This window comes from Scomber japonicus, chromosome 20 (assembly GCF_027409825.1).
Source record: "Scomber japonicus isolate fScoJap1 chromosome 20, fScoJap1.pri, whole genome shotgun sequence".
Classification (NCBI taxonomy): Eukaryota; Metazoa; Chordata; class Actinopteri; order Scombriformes; family Scombridae; genus Scomber; species Scomber japonicus.
In genome coordinates this window covers 19,260,200-19,272,899 of record NC_070597.1, presented here as the reverse complement: position 1 = coordinate 19,272,899, position 12,700 = coordinate 19,260,200, and the positions used below count along the sequence as shown (strand labels likewise).

The 12,700-nt window shown below is 38.3% G+C and overlaps 2 protein-coding genes and 3 non-coding genes across 6 annotated transcripts in view; 4 read left to right on the top strand and 1 right to left on the bottom strand.

The window, feature by feature from the left end:
• Positions 1-2,970, top strand: part of rhbdf1b (rhomboid 5 homolog 1b (Drosophila)) — a 36,969-nt gene extending 33,999 nt beyond the window's left edge. The window contains exons 14-19 of the mRNA XM_053341219.1: positions 56-150; positions 548-623; positions 964-1,064; positions 1,267-1,420; positions 1,636-1,859; positions 2,715-2,970. Coding sequence (XP_053197194.1) covers positions 56-150; positions 548-623; positions 964-1,064; positions 1,267-1,420; positions 1,636-1,859; positions 2,715-2,910 — 846 coding nt within the window. The 3' untranslated portion in view covers positions 2,911-2,970. The remainder of the gene's footprint in view (positions 1-55; positions 151-547; positions 624-963; positions 1,065-1,266; positions 1,421-1,635; positions 1,860-2,714) is intronic.
• On the bottom strand, positions 715-808 carry trnai-uau (transfer RNA isoleucine (anticodon UAU)). Its single transcript has 2 exons — positions 771-808; positions 715-750 (listed from the first exon to the last, which is right to left on the bottom strand). It is a non-coding gene; the product is annotated as a tRNA-Ile (tRNA).
• Positions 2,971-4,108: 1,138 nt separating the features above from the next.
• trnai-uau (transfer RNA isoleucine (anticodon UAU)) lies at positions 4,109-4,202 on the top strand. The gene is made up of 2 exons: positions 4,109-4,146; positions 4,167-4,202. It is a non-coding gene; the product is annotated as a tRNA-Ile (tRNA).
• Positions 4,203-4,878: 676 nt separating this feature from the next.
• trnai-uau (transfer RNA isoleucine (anticodon UAU)) lies at positions 4,879-4,972 on the top strand. The gene is made up of 2 exons: positions 4,879-4,916; positions 4,937-4,972. It is a non-coding gene; the product is annotated as a tRNA-Ile (tRNA).
• A 2,249-nt stretch (positions 4,973-7,221) lies between these two features.
• Positions 7,222-9,640, top strand: zgc:163057 (Hemoglobin subunit alpha-D-like). Of its 2 annotated transcripts, XM_053341416.1 has the most exons (3): positions 7,222-7,738; positions 8,220-8,424; positions 9,459-9,640. In XM_053341416.1, exons 1-3 carry the CDS (start codon positions 7,647-7,649, stop codon positions 9,585-9,587), a joined length of 426 nt encoding a protein of 141 aa, XP_053197391.1. In that variant the 5' UTR covers positions 7,222-7,646; the 3' UTR covers positions 9,588-9,640. The 2 variants fall into 2 exon arrangements, with proteins under 2 accessions (XP_053197391.1, XP_053197390.1); XM_053341415.1 differs by lacking the exon at positions 7,222-7,738 and having other exon boundaries at positions 8,060-8,424.
• Positions 9,641-12,700: the final 3,060 nt, after the last annotated feature.

Sequence of the window (12,700 nt, the reverse complement as noted above, 5' to 3'; positions counted from 1 at the left end):
AGATGTTAATATTTTTTAGTCTAAATATATAATCTTCCTGTTTGTATGATTGCAGGTTTGTACAAGGTACAATTCTGGGAATCACACCAACCTTCCCCATATAGACTGCACCATCACAGGACGGCCCTGCTGCATTGGCACCAAAGGACGGTGAGGATCAAAACTAAAAAAACTTAGCACTTCCACAATTTTACATGCCATACAGGATTTAGTCAATATAGATTTCCTAAAGCTGTTAACAATAATTTAGTGTTAAAGCTGTTATTTACACATATGTGTCAAAGCACAACATCTTTGACCCCTTAAGATTTTGACTATCAATGGTCAGTGAAACTACACTGCAACCCAGACTAATGAAATGATCTTAGGGTGACTTGATTATATGATGTTCAGAGAAAATAACATTTAATCGCAGTGTTGACAGACAGTTTTTTGGAACCTGAGTAAAAATACATGCAGTGACAGTCACTGGAAGCCAAACATTACTTTTAAGTCTTCTTTTTAGTTGTTGCTGATTAAACTAACATATTTTTTCATTGTTTTGTAGATGTGAAATCACTTCCAGAGAATACTGTGATTTTATGCATGGCTACTTCCACGAGGAAGCCACTCTCTGCTCACAGGTAGGACAAATACACACGTCATTATTATTATTACTACACTTGTAACCCTTTCAATGTAATCTGCATTTCAAAGGGTTGTTTAAAACTTGGATGCTCCAGGTGAGGCTCGAACTCACAACCTCGGCATTGCTCTGCAGGTCACTGTCATATAAGTACCGCGCGCTGACCGATTGCGCCACTGGAGCTTGTATTCAGCTGTGATTTAGAAGGACTTTGGACTCAATTCAACACTGCCCTTTACCTCCACAGGGTGGCAGTGGATCTCAGTGGTCTGTTTTTCTCTAAACTCACATTTCCCCCACTTTCTTTCTCTCTGTCTCTCTCTCTGTTTCTCCTCCAGGTGGCCTGCATGGATGATGTGTGTGGTTTACTGCCTTTCCTCAACCCAGAGATCCCAGACCAGTTCTCCAGACTCTGGCTGTCTCTATTTCTTCATGCTGGGTGATTGAAACACTTCTCCTTTGTGACCATCTCAGAATGGGCCAAACAGCACTAAAATATGTTTTATATGACAAAAGACCTGTTTTATCTGAAACACAAATCAGTCTAAATAGTAAAATATCAGGTGGATTTGAGTGTTTCGTCCAGAGTAAACACTAATAATAACACGCTGTCTGTCTTGTGTTGTGTTGTCTGTCTGTAGGATCCTGCACTGTCTGGTGTCTGTGTTGTTCCAGATGACGGTGCTGAGGGATCTGGAGAAGCTGGCCGGCTGGCTGCGAATTTCCATCATCTACATGCTGAGCGGTATCACTGGCAATTTGGCCTCAGCCATTTTCCTGCCCTACAGAGCCGAGGTATAATGTCAATACCAAACAAACTACACAAAATACTGTATCTAAGAAAAACACCCAAAAAGCATTGTTTGATTGAATGTCACTACTCAGACAATAACTGCAGCATTACATTTTTCTGTTATTTTCAGACTTTTCTAATTTGAAATAAACTGAGAAATGAGACTGAAATAAGGACTCTGCACTGTCTCCTTTCCTCCCTCATGCCTCTCTCTCAGGTGGGTCCTGCTGGCAGTCAGTTTGGCATCCTGGCCTGTCTGTTTGTGGAGTTGTTTCAGAGCTGGCAGATCCTTGAGCGGCCGTGGCGGGCTTTTGCTAAGTTACTGGCCATCTCAGTCTTCTTCTTCTCGTTTGGTTTGCTACCTTGGATCGACAACTTCGCCCACATATGTGGTTTTGTATCGGGATTCTTCCTCTCCTTTGCCTTCCTGCCGTACATCAGGTAGGTTAAGAAAAAGGATGCTAACTGTTCTTGATGTGTGCTGACATTAGTTCACAGAGAGGGCAGAAGCTATTCAGAAAGGGCAGTTGAAGATTCATATGCTTTAGTTAAAGAGAACATATGTAAGGTTAGCTACAGTTAAACTGTGATATCAATCTATGATTATCTTAGATTGCACGAAATTCAGTGCTCAGTTCTTCAAAAACACAGAACTAACAAATTAACACTGTATAAATTTGACCTTGCCAACATGTTAGCCACACGCATCCAACAGACCCAGAGACAGACACAGAGCAACATTAGTATTCATGACCAATGTAAGTCCAATATTTATCCTCCTGTTAGTTAATGGAGCTCTTTGGTCTCCATTAACTTCTTAAGAAACTTTTGGCTATATAGCCACATTTTTTATTTGCCATCCACAACCTGCTCGGCAGGTTTATGAGACCTTTTTAGATTGATGAGATTGCTGAGGGTGAACCAAAACAATAAAGCTGTGAGCTGTAAAACCAAAATAAATATCTGGAAGAATCTAAAACCCTTAAAGCTGAGGGAAATTATTTGTGGGCTCATTTTTACAAGTGGTATCTTTTTATTACACATACTCATTTGATGCATTGTTAAAATAAAAGATTGGTTAGAGCTGCGTTAAGGTTTTGTCAAAGTTCAAATTGCATGCACACTTTTCTGAAACCACAAGAAACATGTAATTCTTCAAATGACATTCTTAAATTCTAAAATTCTTTCTTAAAGCTCTGTATTACATGTAAACTTGTTTAATTTGTTCTTGCATAGATTTGTGCATTTTTATAGCATTCATGTATAAAATGAAAATTTGTTTTTTCTCCTCATCAGCTTTGGGCCCTCCGATATGTACCGGAAGAGGGTCCAGATCTGTGTGTTTCTGATGGTCTTTCTGGGTCTGCTCGCCACCCTGGCCGTCCTATTCTACGTCTACCCCGTGAAGTGTGAATGGTGCGAGTACCTCACCTGCATCCCGATCACAGACAAGTTCTGCGAGAAGTACGACCTGAACGCACACCTCCTCTGACCATCTACCTTTGAAATGTCAGCGGGGCTGTTTCTGAATGTGCACTAACGTCAGACTGGTCAAAACATTTCTAAATGTGGGAAATTGATGAAGATGAAACTGAATATGGAGCTGCAGCACAAGTTGTGACTGAGCAAGAACATTTTTCTGGAATAATATTTCCAGGATTTCATGTGCATCTGTGAATTTCAGAAGTATTTTGTTGTAACTGTTTGGAAAGGTACAACAATTCCACTATGAATAAAGACTATGCATGAAAGTCTTCAGACATTTGACAAAAAATACTCACGCTCATGGGAATGAAACTAAAAGTAAAAAAAGTGTAAAGCTGACTTAAAAGGACTAACAACTGATTTATGTGTGACTGATCTATAGCTGGGCTAATCCATGATCAGTCACACTGAAGGAGAGTTACAAAGGCAGTTTTTTTTCTTCTCTTGTGGTAAAACCGACTCAACAGCACCCCTCAGTGGCACCAAGGAATATTACAACCTGAGACAGCTGCAATGGAGGACTTGATGATTTTTGTTTTCTACATTTTTTATTGACGTCGAAGCAGTTTTTTCCATTTACTGGACGTCCTTAGAGTTCAATCTCACTAAGAAATGAGACCCTAAAGTGCTTACATGTGCCTTATTTACACACACTCACACACAAACACACACACCCACATCCACACACACCCACATCCACCCCCCCCCACACACACACACACATACACACACACACACACTGTGTTTTTGTGCCATGTATGTGCAGTTTTGAGATTATGGGTTTTGTCCCTTAATCTCTGTAGAAACTGCATTTCACAGTCTGATAAACTCATGTAAAATATGTTCTTACTGCAATATTTGGTGGTTAAATTGCCATTTTATTTTTGTTTTGTTTGTATTTGTCTTTGTTTTTACCACACTGGGAACCTTGGTTTCTGCCACAGCCTTTAATGCACTTCTTCCACAGGTAGTTTTTTATATGTACCTTGTGTTACATCTGTAAAGAACACACTTGTATGTAACGCTGCTCCATTGGGGATAGCTGATAAAGGTGAATTTGTGTGTTTTATTCATTGTGGTGGCGTTTTAGCTACCTAAAAAATAAACACAAGATGCTGAATTTAACTCACATATGTATGTGTGTTTTGTCTCTTCATAAGTAAATCTGTCTTACATCTTCAGTGGTGAACTGTGTACCTCAGCAAGCTCCAGTGGCGCAATCGGTCAGCGCGCGGTACTTATAAGACAGTAACCTGCAGAGTGATGCCGAGGTTGTGAGTTCGAGCCTCACCTGGAGCAGCCAAGTTTTAAACTCATGTCTGTAGCCTTCACAGATGGTCTTTGAAATGCAGATTACAGTGTTAGGGGCAAAGGCGGTAACTGTTGCAGTTGTGAGGAATGGTTACAATTGTCTTTATTTGTCCTACCTGTGAGCAGAGAGTGTCCTCCTTGTGGAAGTAGGAGTGCATAACCTGACAGTACTCTCTAGAATTCATTTCACATCTATAAAACAAAGGATAAAAATGTAGTTTAATCAGTAACAGCTACAAAATGACTAATTTTAACATGGTACTGAAGGAGAGAAACCACCATCACAAACTAAATCAAGATACTAACTGGTAAATTCAGATAATCACACCACTCATTTCAATGACTAAACAACTCTTCACATCAAACACTACAGTAATAAAGGGCCCTCTTATGTATTTAAATGGTGTGGACAAATGTTAGGAACACCCCATTCAATATAAGTCACCATTGTCATACACCACTGTCACCCACTATGACCTCAATAGTAAACTGAAAATAGAATTATCACCGTCCTGACAATGTCAACAAAAACTGAAAATGTATGATCTTTATAAATGAAGTGGCTGTATCTCAAGATTCTCTTTAAACTCTAATCAATCATTACTAACCTATTTTTAGGAATATTTAACCCATATCTTCAATGTTGAAATTAGCTATACATCAGGCTCCAGTGGCGCAATCGGTCAGCGCGCGGTACTTATAAGACAGTAACCTGCAGAGTGATGCCGAGGTTGTGAGTTCGAGCCTCACCTGGAGCAACAGTAGCAGGCTTTTAACATGGTGGAAATATTACATTGCACCCTTACATTGTTCACAAATTTCAATCAACATAATCCCTTAGTCTAGTCTAGTGGATGATGAATGAAGTAAATCCTCTTAATCACAGTTTTGGAGAGATTTTCAAAATAAATAAATATAAAAATGTACTGAATTTTCAAAGCAAGCATAAGAGAAGTAGAGAATTCACTCCATCTTGTAATTTTGGGCAACACTTTAACATTTGAAACATCATATTTGGAGTTTTAAGATGAGAAAAAGTATTCATTTAAACATAAATTGAAGCTGCAGCAATTCATTCAGTCATTCATTGACATGGCTATAAAATCACTGCCTCCCAATAAAAAATATGCTGCAAATATTCAACATTAATTACCATTCAAGCAAATACATGTACATTGTGCTGCATGTATAATGTTATTGTATTGTTAGGTATAAAATATAAAATACAATATAGGCAAAAACAAAAAATGACAGTAAAATAATTTGCTATATTTGCTGATATAGTGTGACCAGCCCAAAGCATGACTATGCATTTTTGATGACTGGCATTACAAGAGGGTGAGATCCCCTCATTATGCTGAGTCAACCTTCATCATCATCACTGGCATTTCAGTGAATAGCAGCTTATAAATCCATACAAACTCAATTTAAAAGTTAAAGAAATGCATTTTTGTTATATATGTACACAGTGTTGCATGCTTTTAAAATAATGTTCTGCATATCTAAAGTGATCACTCCAAAATATGAGTCTATAAGGGTCATGCAGGGACACCATAATTCCTGCAAAGTCTTCTGGATTGATGGGTGGTTCCTTCATGATAACCTCACTGGCACAGGGTTAAGGTCTCACCCATCCACTGTTAACCCTCTGATATAAAGCATGAAGTCGACCCATTACTAGAAAGTTCTGTGTTCAGGGACTTATCTTTTTAACTTTTTTGCAAATGTATAACTCTGTCTAACCCTAACCCTAACCCTCAACAAGGACTTGGTGTTGTGTTGAGGAACCTCTAGAATTTCCTCCTGACACGTGCAATGTTGCTTGAACAGGTCTCAGTCAGTTCACGGATGCTTCCACAATCTGCAGCAACTACATTCAAGAGCTGATCTGTGAACAATGAGGCAAACAACATACAACCTAATACACATGAAGACCTGTAACATTATAGGCCCTTCTGATCCTTCCTGTCAGTAATAGGCAGACATGTTAACTTGTAATGAAGCAGGAAAAGCACAGGTGTTACTAATAACATTAACAATGTCTCTGTTCCATTCATATCCCAGTATATATATGACAGTGTGATCGTGAATGTACAGTACCAGGACTCTAAAACTGAAGCAGCTAAATGGATTCAGCTACTATGAATTTTTGTTGTTGTTGTTGTTGTTGTTTTGTTTTTGTTTTAGGGTGTGGTTTTTTGTGGAGTTTTTTGTAATTTAAACCAAACTACTGCAAAATGTCACAATGTCTTCTGTGGAAAACATCTGTATTGTGTTTTTCTATATTATGTAGGCTACTCTACGTTGTGTGCTGTATGTGATCTTATTTTGGCCAATCTGTGAATAAGTTGACACATAAGTGTCACTTGCTTGTTTGTTGCTGATCCTGGCTTGATCAACAACTTGAAAATATGGGTAACTTCTCCAAAAACCCCAGGCTTTGGTGCACAGTAATTTAATAAACTTTGTTTGAGAATATGTACCACTATTATGCTTTGTCACAGTTGGCCCTCCTGAACCATGACGTTAGTTTAAACGCCTCATATATACAGAAACGCTGTCCAGCTGACAGCTGGGTGGTCCTTGCAGTATCACACCCACAGGGCCCAGACCAGCAACTCATGGAGCTGCAGATAACAGCAGCTGAAAGACTTTATCTGCAGAAGCCTGGGCCACACTGCAAAATAGGTCTACCTTCTGACTCATTTATGTAACGCTTTTGACACGGTAAGTAAGACATTTAAGAGTGGAAGTGTCTTTTACCAAAAACACACAATAAAAACAACAGGTCTACAAACCTCATGCAGAGCTCGAATTGTGTTTGTTTATATATTATTTAAATAACAAGAACAGTATTATGATGATATGAGAGAACAAGAATGGAAATGAGGCATTTTATCCATATAGTTTTACTTTTATTTGTATTTATATGCTGATATTTACTATCAGCATATACCTCGACCTGCCAAGCCAAAACAATGGTAGTGGGGCATCACCGCTGCAGCTGCACTTTGAGGCCAGCCACATGAAAACAATGTGGGAGAAATATCCAGCATGACGCACGAGAGGCCGCAGATGGTTCAGCAGTGTGGAGCCCCCACCCTGCATCGGCTGCGGTCTGATTAAGTAACAAACAGAGCTAACAACGCGCACCAGAGCGCACGGCTGCAGCGACACCTCTTCAGACAGAAGGAATTAATTTTTTTTAACCTTTTAACCCTTTTTAAAAAAAAAAAAAAATCTCTCTACCTCTCTATACGTTTTAGATCTCTTTAACTCACCACATTTTTTCTCTGCGTTTTGGTTACCCGCATTTATGTAATGATAAAATGGTTTTATGCACACCTGACATCGGCTCAGCTGTGAAGTAATCTCACACTTTTGATTGTTTTACCTCAGTTAATTATCTAACGATCAGTGCAATTTGCTGCAATGCTCTCAGAAAAAGAGAGAAAGCTCATTAACAGTATATTGGAAAGACTGACTCCTGTGGCCGAGGATATTGGTTCAGAAGCGCTTCGTAGGTAGGTTCACACTCTGTGTATTATGAAGACATTTCCAAGATCTAAACTTTATGTATATTATAAATAGGCTACATTTTCTATCCGACAATTCTCTGGAGAACGTATCAGTCATTGATTGCTGACATGGATGAATTATTGGATGTAGACCAAGTCTGACGCATTACTTAAGATAGTCTGATGTATTTATAAATATGAAGGCAACACATAAATCTGACATTTCTCTTTGGCTATCTCTATCATAACGATAAAAGTTAACTTTAATTCCCACATGAAGATATAGGAATGTAAACATTTTGAATTGCATTTTTCGGAGAAATTCAAATTAGTTGTCAGTGTGTGTTGTTGTGATCATGATTGTGATGACGACAGCGAAAGGAGTGGCCAACTTCAACCTCCAAGTGTTACCTACTCTTACTGTCATGATGTTTGTTATAAGATACAACAAACCAGCTCCGTCGTCCCTTTGTTCCCCATCCCGCAGGATGTTCGTCACATTCCCGGGTACCAAGACATACTTTTCCCATCTCGACATCAGTGAACGCTCCCCTCACCTGCTCTCCCACGGGAAGAAGATCGTCCTGGCCATAGCAGAGGGAGCTAGAGATATCAGCCATCTGACTGTCACCTTGGGTCCTCTGCAAACTCTGCACGCCTACAAGCTGCGGATAGACCCATCCAACTTCAAGGTGCCTCTTCATAAGTACTTCCTATAGTGTGGAATTATACTCTGAATCCAGATTAGATCCATCGACAGTGAGGTTTGGATCACCTGTGCACAACATGCCCATTAAATCATGCAGCATGCAGCATAACACAGAAGTGATTATGCAATAGAAATACATTAAGCATATGTTTAACATGAACACACATTTAAGAACAATAAAATGAGTGATACATTAAATAGTGTATGTGTAATAAATGCCAGAATATACCTGCTACGGACATTTGTAATTAAACCAGAGCAATGTTTATATCATTATCTCCAATGTGTATCATACATGCAGCTTTATCAATGAGACCAAAACTACACTGCCATTTAACCCTCCTGTTGTCCTCGAGTCAAGGGAGGGAGGGAGGGAGGGAGGGAGGAAGGAAAGAATGAAGGAAGGGAGGAAAGGAAAGAAGGAAGGAAGGGAGGAAATGAAGGTAGGAGGGAAGGAAAGAAGCAGGGAGGGAGGAAGGAAGGACAGAAGGGAGGAAGAAAGGGGGAAGGGAGGAAGAAGGAAGGAAAGGAGGGAGGAAGGGAGGAAGAAGGAAGGAAGGAAGGAAAGGAGGGAGGAGAGGAAGGGAGGAAAGGAAGGAAGGACGGAGGAAAGAAGGAAGGTAGGAGGGAAGGAAAGAATCAGGGAGGGAGGAAGGAATGACAGAAGGAAGGAAGAAAGAGAGAAGGAGGGAGGGAGTTAGGACAGACGGAAGGAAGGAAGGAAGGAAGGAAGGAAGGAAGGAAGGAAGGAAGGAGGGAAGGGAGGAAGGGAGGAAAGAAGGAACAGTCAAAACAGACAGGGTCAATTTGACCCGGGAGGACGACACGAAGGTTAAGAAAATCTGGTGGTGCCACTGGAAAGATTTTCCTTTGAACTGTGTGTTAAGTTCTGCCATAGATATGAGTACTAGAAAGACTATTTTCAGTGCTTTACTGAGAGCAAGTCCCTCTGAAATGGACCTTTTATTGACTTTACATCAGTTCTTTGTCAATAACGAATCTTTCATTTCTCTGCAGCTGTTCTCACACTGTTTGCTCGTCACCCTGGCCTGTCACATGGGCGAAGAATTCACACCGGTTGCACATGCAGCAATAGACAAGTACCTGTCAGCATTCTCAGCTGTGCTCGCCGAGAAATACAGATGAGACTCAGTCACGTGTTTCCAGGAAGTACAAGAGGCATTTATGATTATTTATGATATGACATATTTATTTGTTACTATTATATCATGCATTGTTTTGTAATAATAAAAATGTGCAATTAACACATTGCCTTTGGTTTTTAAATTATTAAAGGTGCAGTGTGTAGAATTTACTAGCATCTAGCTGAACAGATTTTGCAAAATAAATAATATGTATGTTTTCATTGTTGTGAAGAATTGTTGTGTTTTCTTAACCTTACAATGAGCCCTTTATACAGAGTCCTCTTCCAAGGAGGCCATCTTATTGCACTGTCATGTTTCTACAGTAGCCCAGAAAGGACAAATCACTGGTTCTATTTTTTCACAACTTTTGTTGACACCAGACTTCTCCTACACACTTAGACGGGAGGTGGGGTATTCAATTGGTTGCAATCTACAATCTCACCACTAGATGTCACTAAAGTCTTAGTAGGCTACATATTCTTATTCATATATACTACCAACAGTTTGTCATCTTTGTGTTTTGGTGTACTTTTTCAGGTTTTAGTGACAGTAAAAGTGGCAGGGTTATTATTTAATTTCAATCTTTGCAAAGTTTAAAAAACACCACAAAGCTGCTGTCTTTCCTGGACACCACTCCCAGAATTCCCAAGCATGTCCCTCCACAGAGGTTCACCAACTGCACCCAGGCCTGGATGGGCTTTGCTGTCTGGCTTCACCTCAGCAGAGATGCACTTCCAAACCCTCCAGAGGGCCGACTGGTGAATCCTAAAAGTGTACCCTGAAGCTACTTTACTTAGCTGGGCCATAGCTCTCTTAAAGATTGCCTCCAGACACTTTAAGTTGTTATTAAAATACTCTACTTTGAATAATAATGTGTGTCTCTTATGATCTTTCCACAAAATAAGTTTGAATATCTTGTTAAACTCCTTTCCCCCTTCTCCCACATCTAAAAATCAAGAATCTATAAATATGGTGACATATTTAGTTTCAATAACAGCTGTAACTGCTGAAGATGTCTCCGACTTTAGTGTTAAAGTCCATTGTAAGTTGGATGTTGGACCAGGATTGACTTCCAAACTATTTGTGATGTAACAAATCCTGACTGTATAGGATGAGCATACACTTTCCACTTTCAGCAGATGAAAGTGACAGGGGAACACTTGAAAGTCAATTGTCTATATACATTTGTGGATTTAAATAAAATAGTGGATGTGGTGTGGTCTCTGGTGCTGAAATACATTTAGAGTAAATGTTGAGCTGTCCCTGGTGCTGAAATAAAACCTGTTATAGTGCTGAGTACTGAGTCTATTCATGGTGCTTAAATACACATAATACATTTAGAGCTGCCCACAACACTGAAACACTGAAATAATGTGAATGTATTGTTAATGATATTGACAATGGAATTCTTATTTTCTATTGCCTCCATTAACACCTGACAAGGATAGGTTTGAAAATAGCCTATATTTCTGAGCTGGTGGAGCATTTATTAAAAACGTTTTCAGAGGAAGAAGAAAAGTTCTTGTAACCCCACAAAATTAGACAATCTATGGTGGCTGCTCTAGAGTGGTCGGGGTCATGTGGTGGTAGGGTTCAATATGTTCAATATTCAAAAAATCAAGAGTTCTAAATCTAAAAGTGTAATTTGACTTTTTGAGTTTTCTTTTTTTGTTTTAGTTTACATGTAGTAAATAAATACATAAAATACATTACATTGAAATAAGGATGATTCTACATATCAATCAATCAATCAATCAATCAATCAATCAATCAATCAACTTTATTACAGACTAGTGTAGTTCAAAGTGCTTTACAGTTAGCTGACTGACAAGCTGATAATAAGACAGAGCAAATGACAAAATTAAAAATAAAATTAAAAATAATAATGAAAAAATAAGAAGAAGAAGAACATTTTTTAAAGACAAAACTGGAGATCAATGCATGCGAAAGAAAATAAAAAATATTAAAAAATGCTTAAATATTTAAATAAAATAAGTAAAAGCTATAATAAAATAGACAAAAAATGAATAAACAAATAATTTAAAACTTTTTTATAACATCAAAAATAAGCACAATAGAATAAAATTAAAAGACTTTAGACTATTAAATTATTAATCAAAAGCCAGGCTGAACAAGTAGGTTTTGAGTTTCCCTTTAAAGAATTTCGACATTTCCAGTCTCCAAAAATGTAATTATAATAATTAATTCATGCAATTGTTGAAAAAACTACTTTGTGCATTAAAAAAACGTATCAATTATTTCATATAATCATCTATATTAACTTTCATTAAAAAAAAAACAGTTCACATCTGCAGCAGCAACATAATTGTCTCAATTTTTCCACGTTATTACCTAGCTAGATTTTCATCACTAGATTTTCATCACTATTAAAATAACATTTATCAACATTTAAGATGGTAGGAAATATTGTCACTTATACATTTCTGTGTCTCTCATTTATTTTTGGTATAAATTAATTAAATGAAGTCAAGTCATGTTTTTTTCTGTTAGGTGTCCTTATGTGCCCTTGAGTTTTGCTGAGGGGCCTCCAGCTCTTATCTCCTCTGAACTGCAGGATAGCCTACATGCTTGCTGAGGTCATGTGCCAGACATAAAAACAAGATGCCATGATTAAAATTTGCCCTCAAATGACACTAAAACCACTTACAGTAATCAACACAGCCTGTAAAGAGTCTACAGACCCTAATCCTTGTTGTCATTCTTAGTCAAAATATTTCCAGTGTATGCAGAATATGCAGTTTTTAATTATTTCCATTCCATTTCTATTTACTTCCATCCAAACAGCGAGGTTTGGAAATATAGCCTACAACCTGTCCTTGTTCATGATGATATGGGCTGTCTCAAAACATTTAGGTGCCCAAATGAACACTGAAATAGTTTTTTCTTGCCATAATCATTTATCCTGTTTGTACTGACAATTAGAAGATCCCTTCATAATGCAATTACAATGTAAGCAATAGGGGACAAAATACAATACGATACGGTATGTTATGTTATGTTATGTTACATTACGATGCGATGTGATACGATATGATATGATAAGTGACGATACGATACGACTGGTACGGCTAATATTCATTCCTCCCCATCACC

Bases quoted from the DNA above. Each gene is read 5' to 3' on its own strand.
- zgc:163057 (XM_053341415.1), top strand. From the start codon at position 8,089: ATGATTGTGATGACGACAGCGAAAGGAGTGGCCAACTTCAACCTCCAA. The intron at 8,425-9,458 runs GTGCCTCTTCAT...ATTTCTCTGCAG, and splicing joins TAGACCCATCCAACTTCAAG to CTGTTCTCACACTGTTTGCT.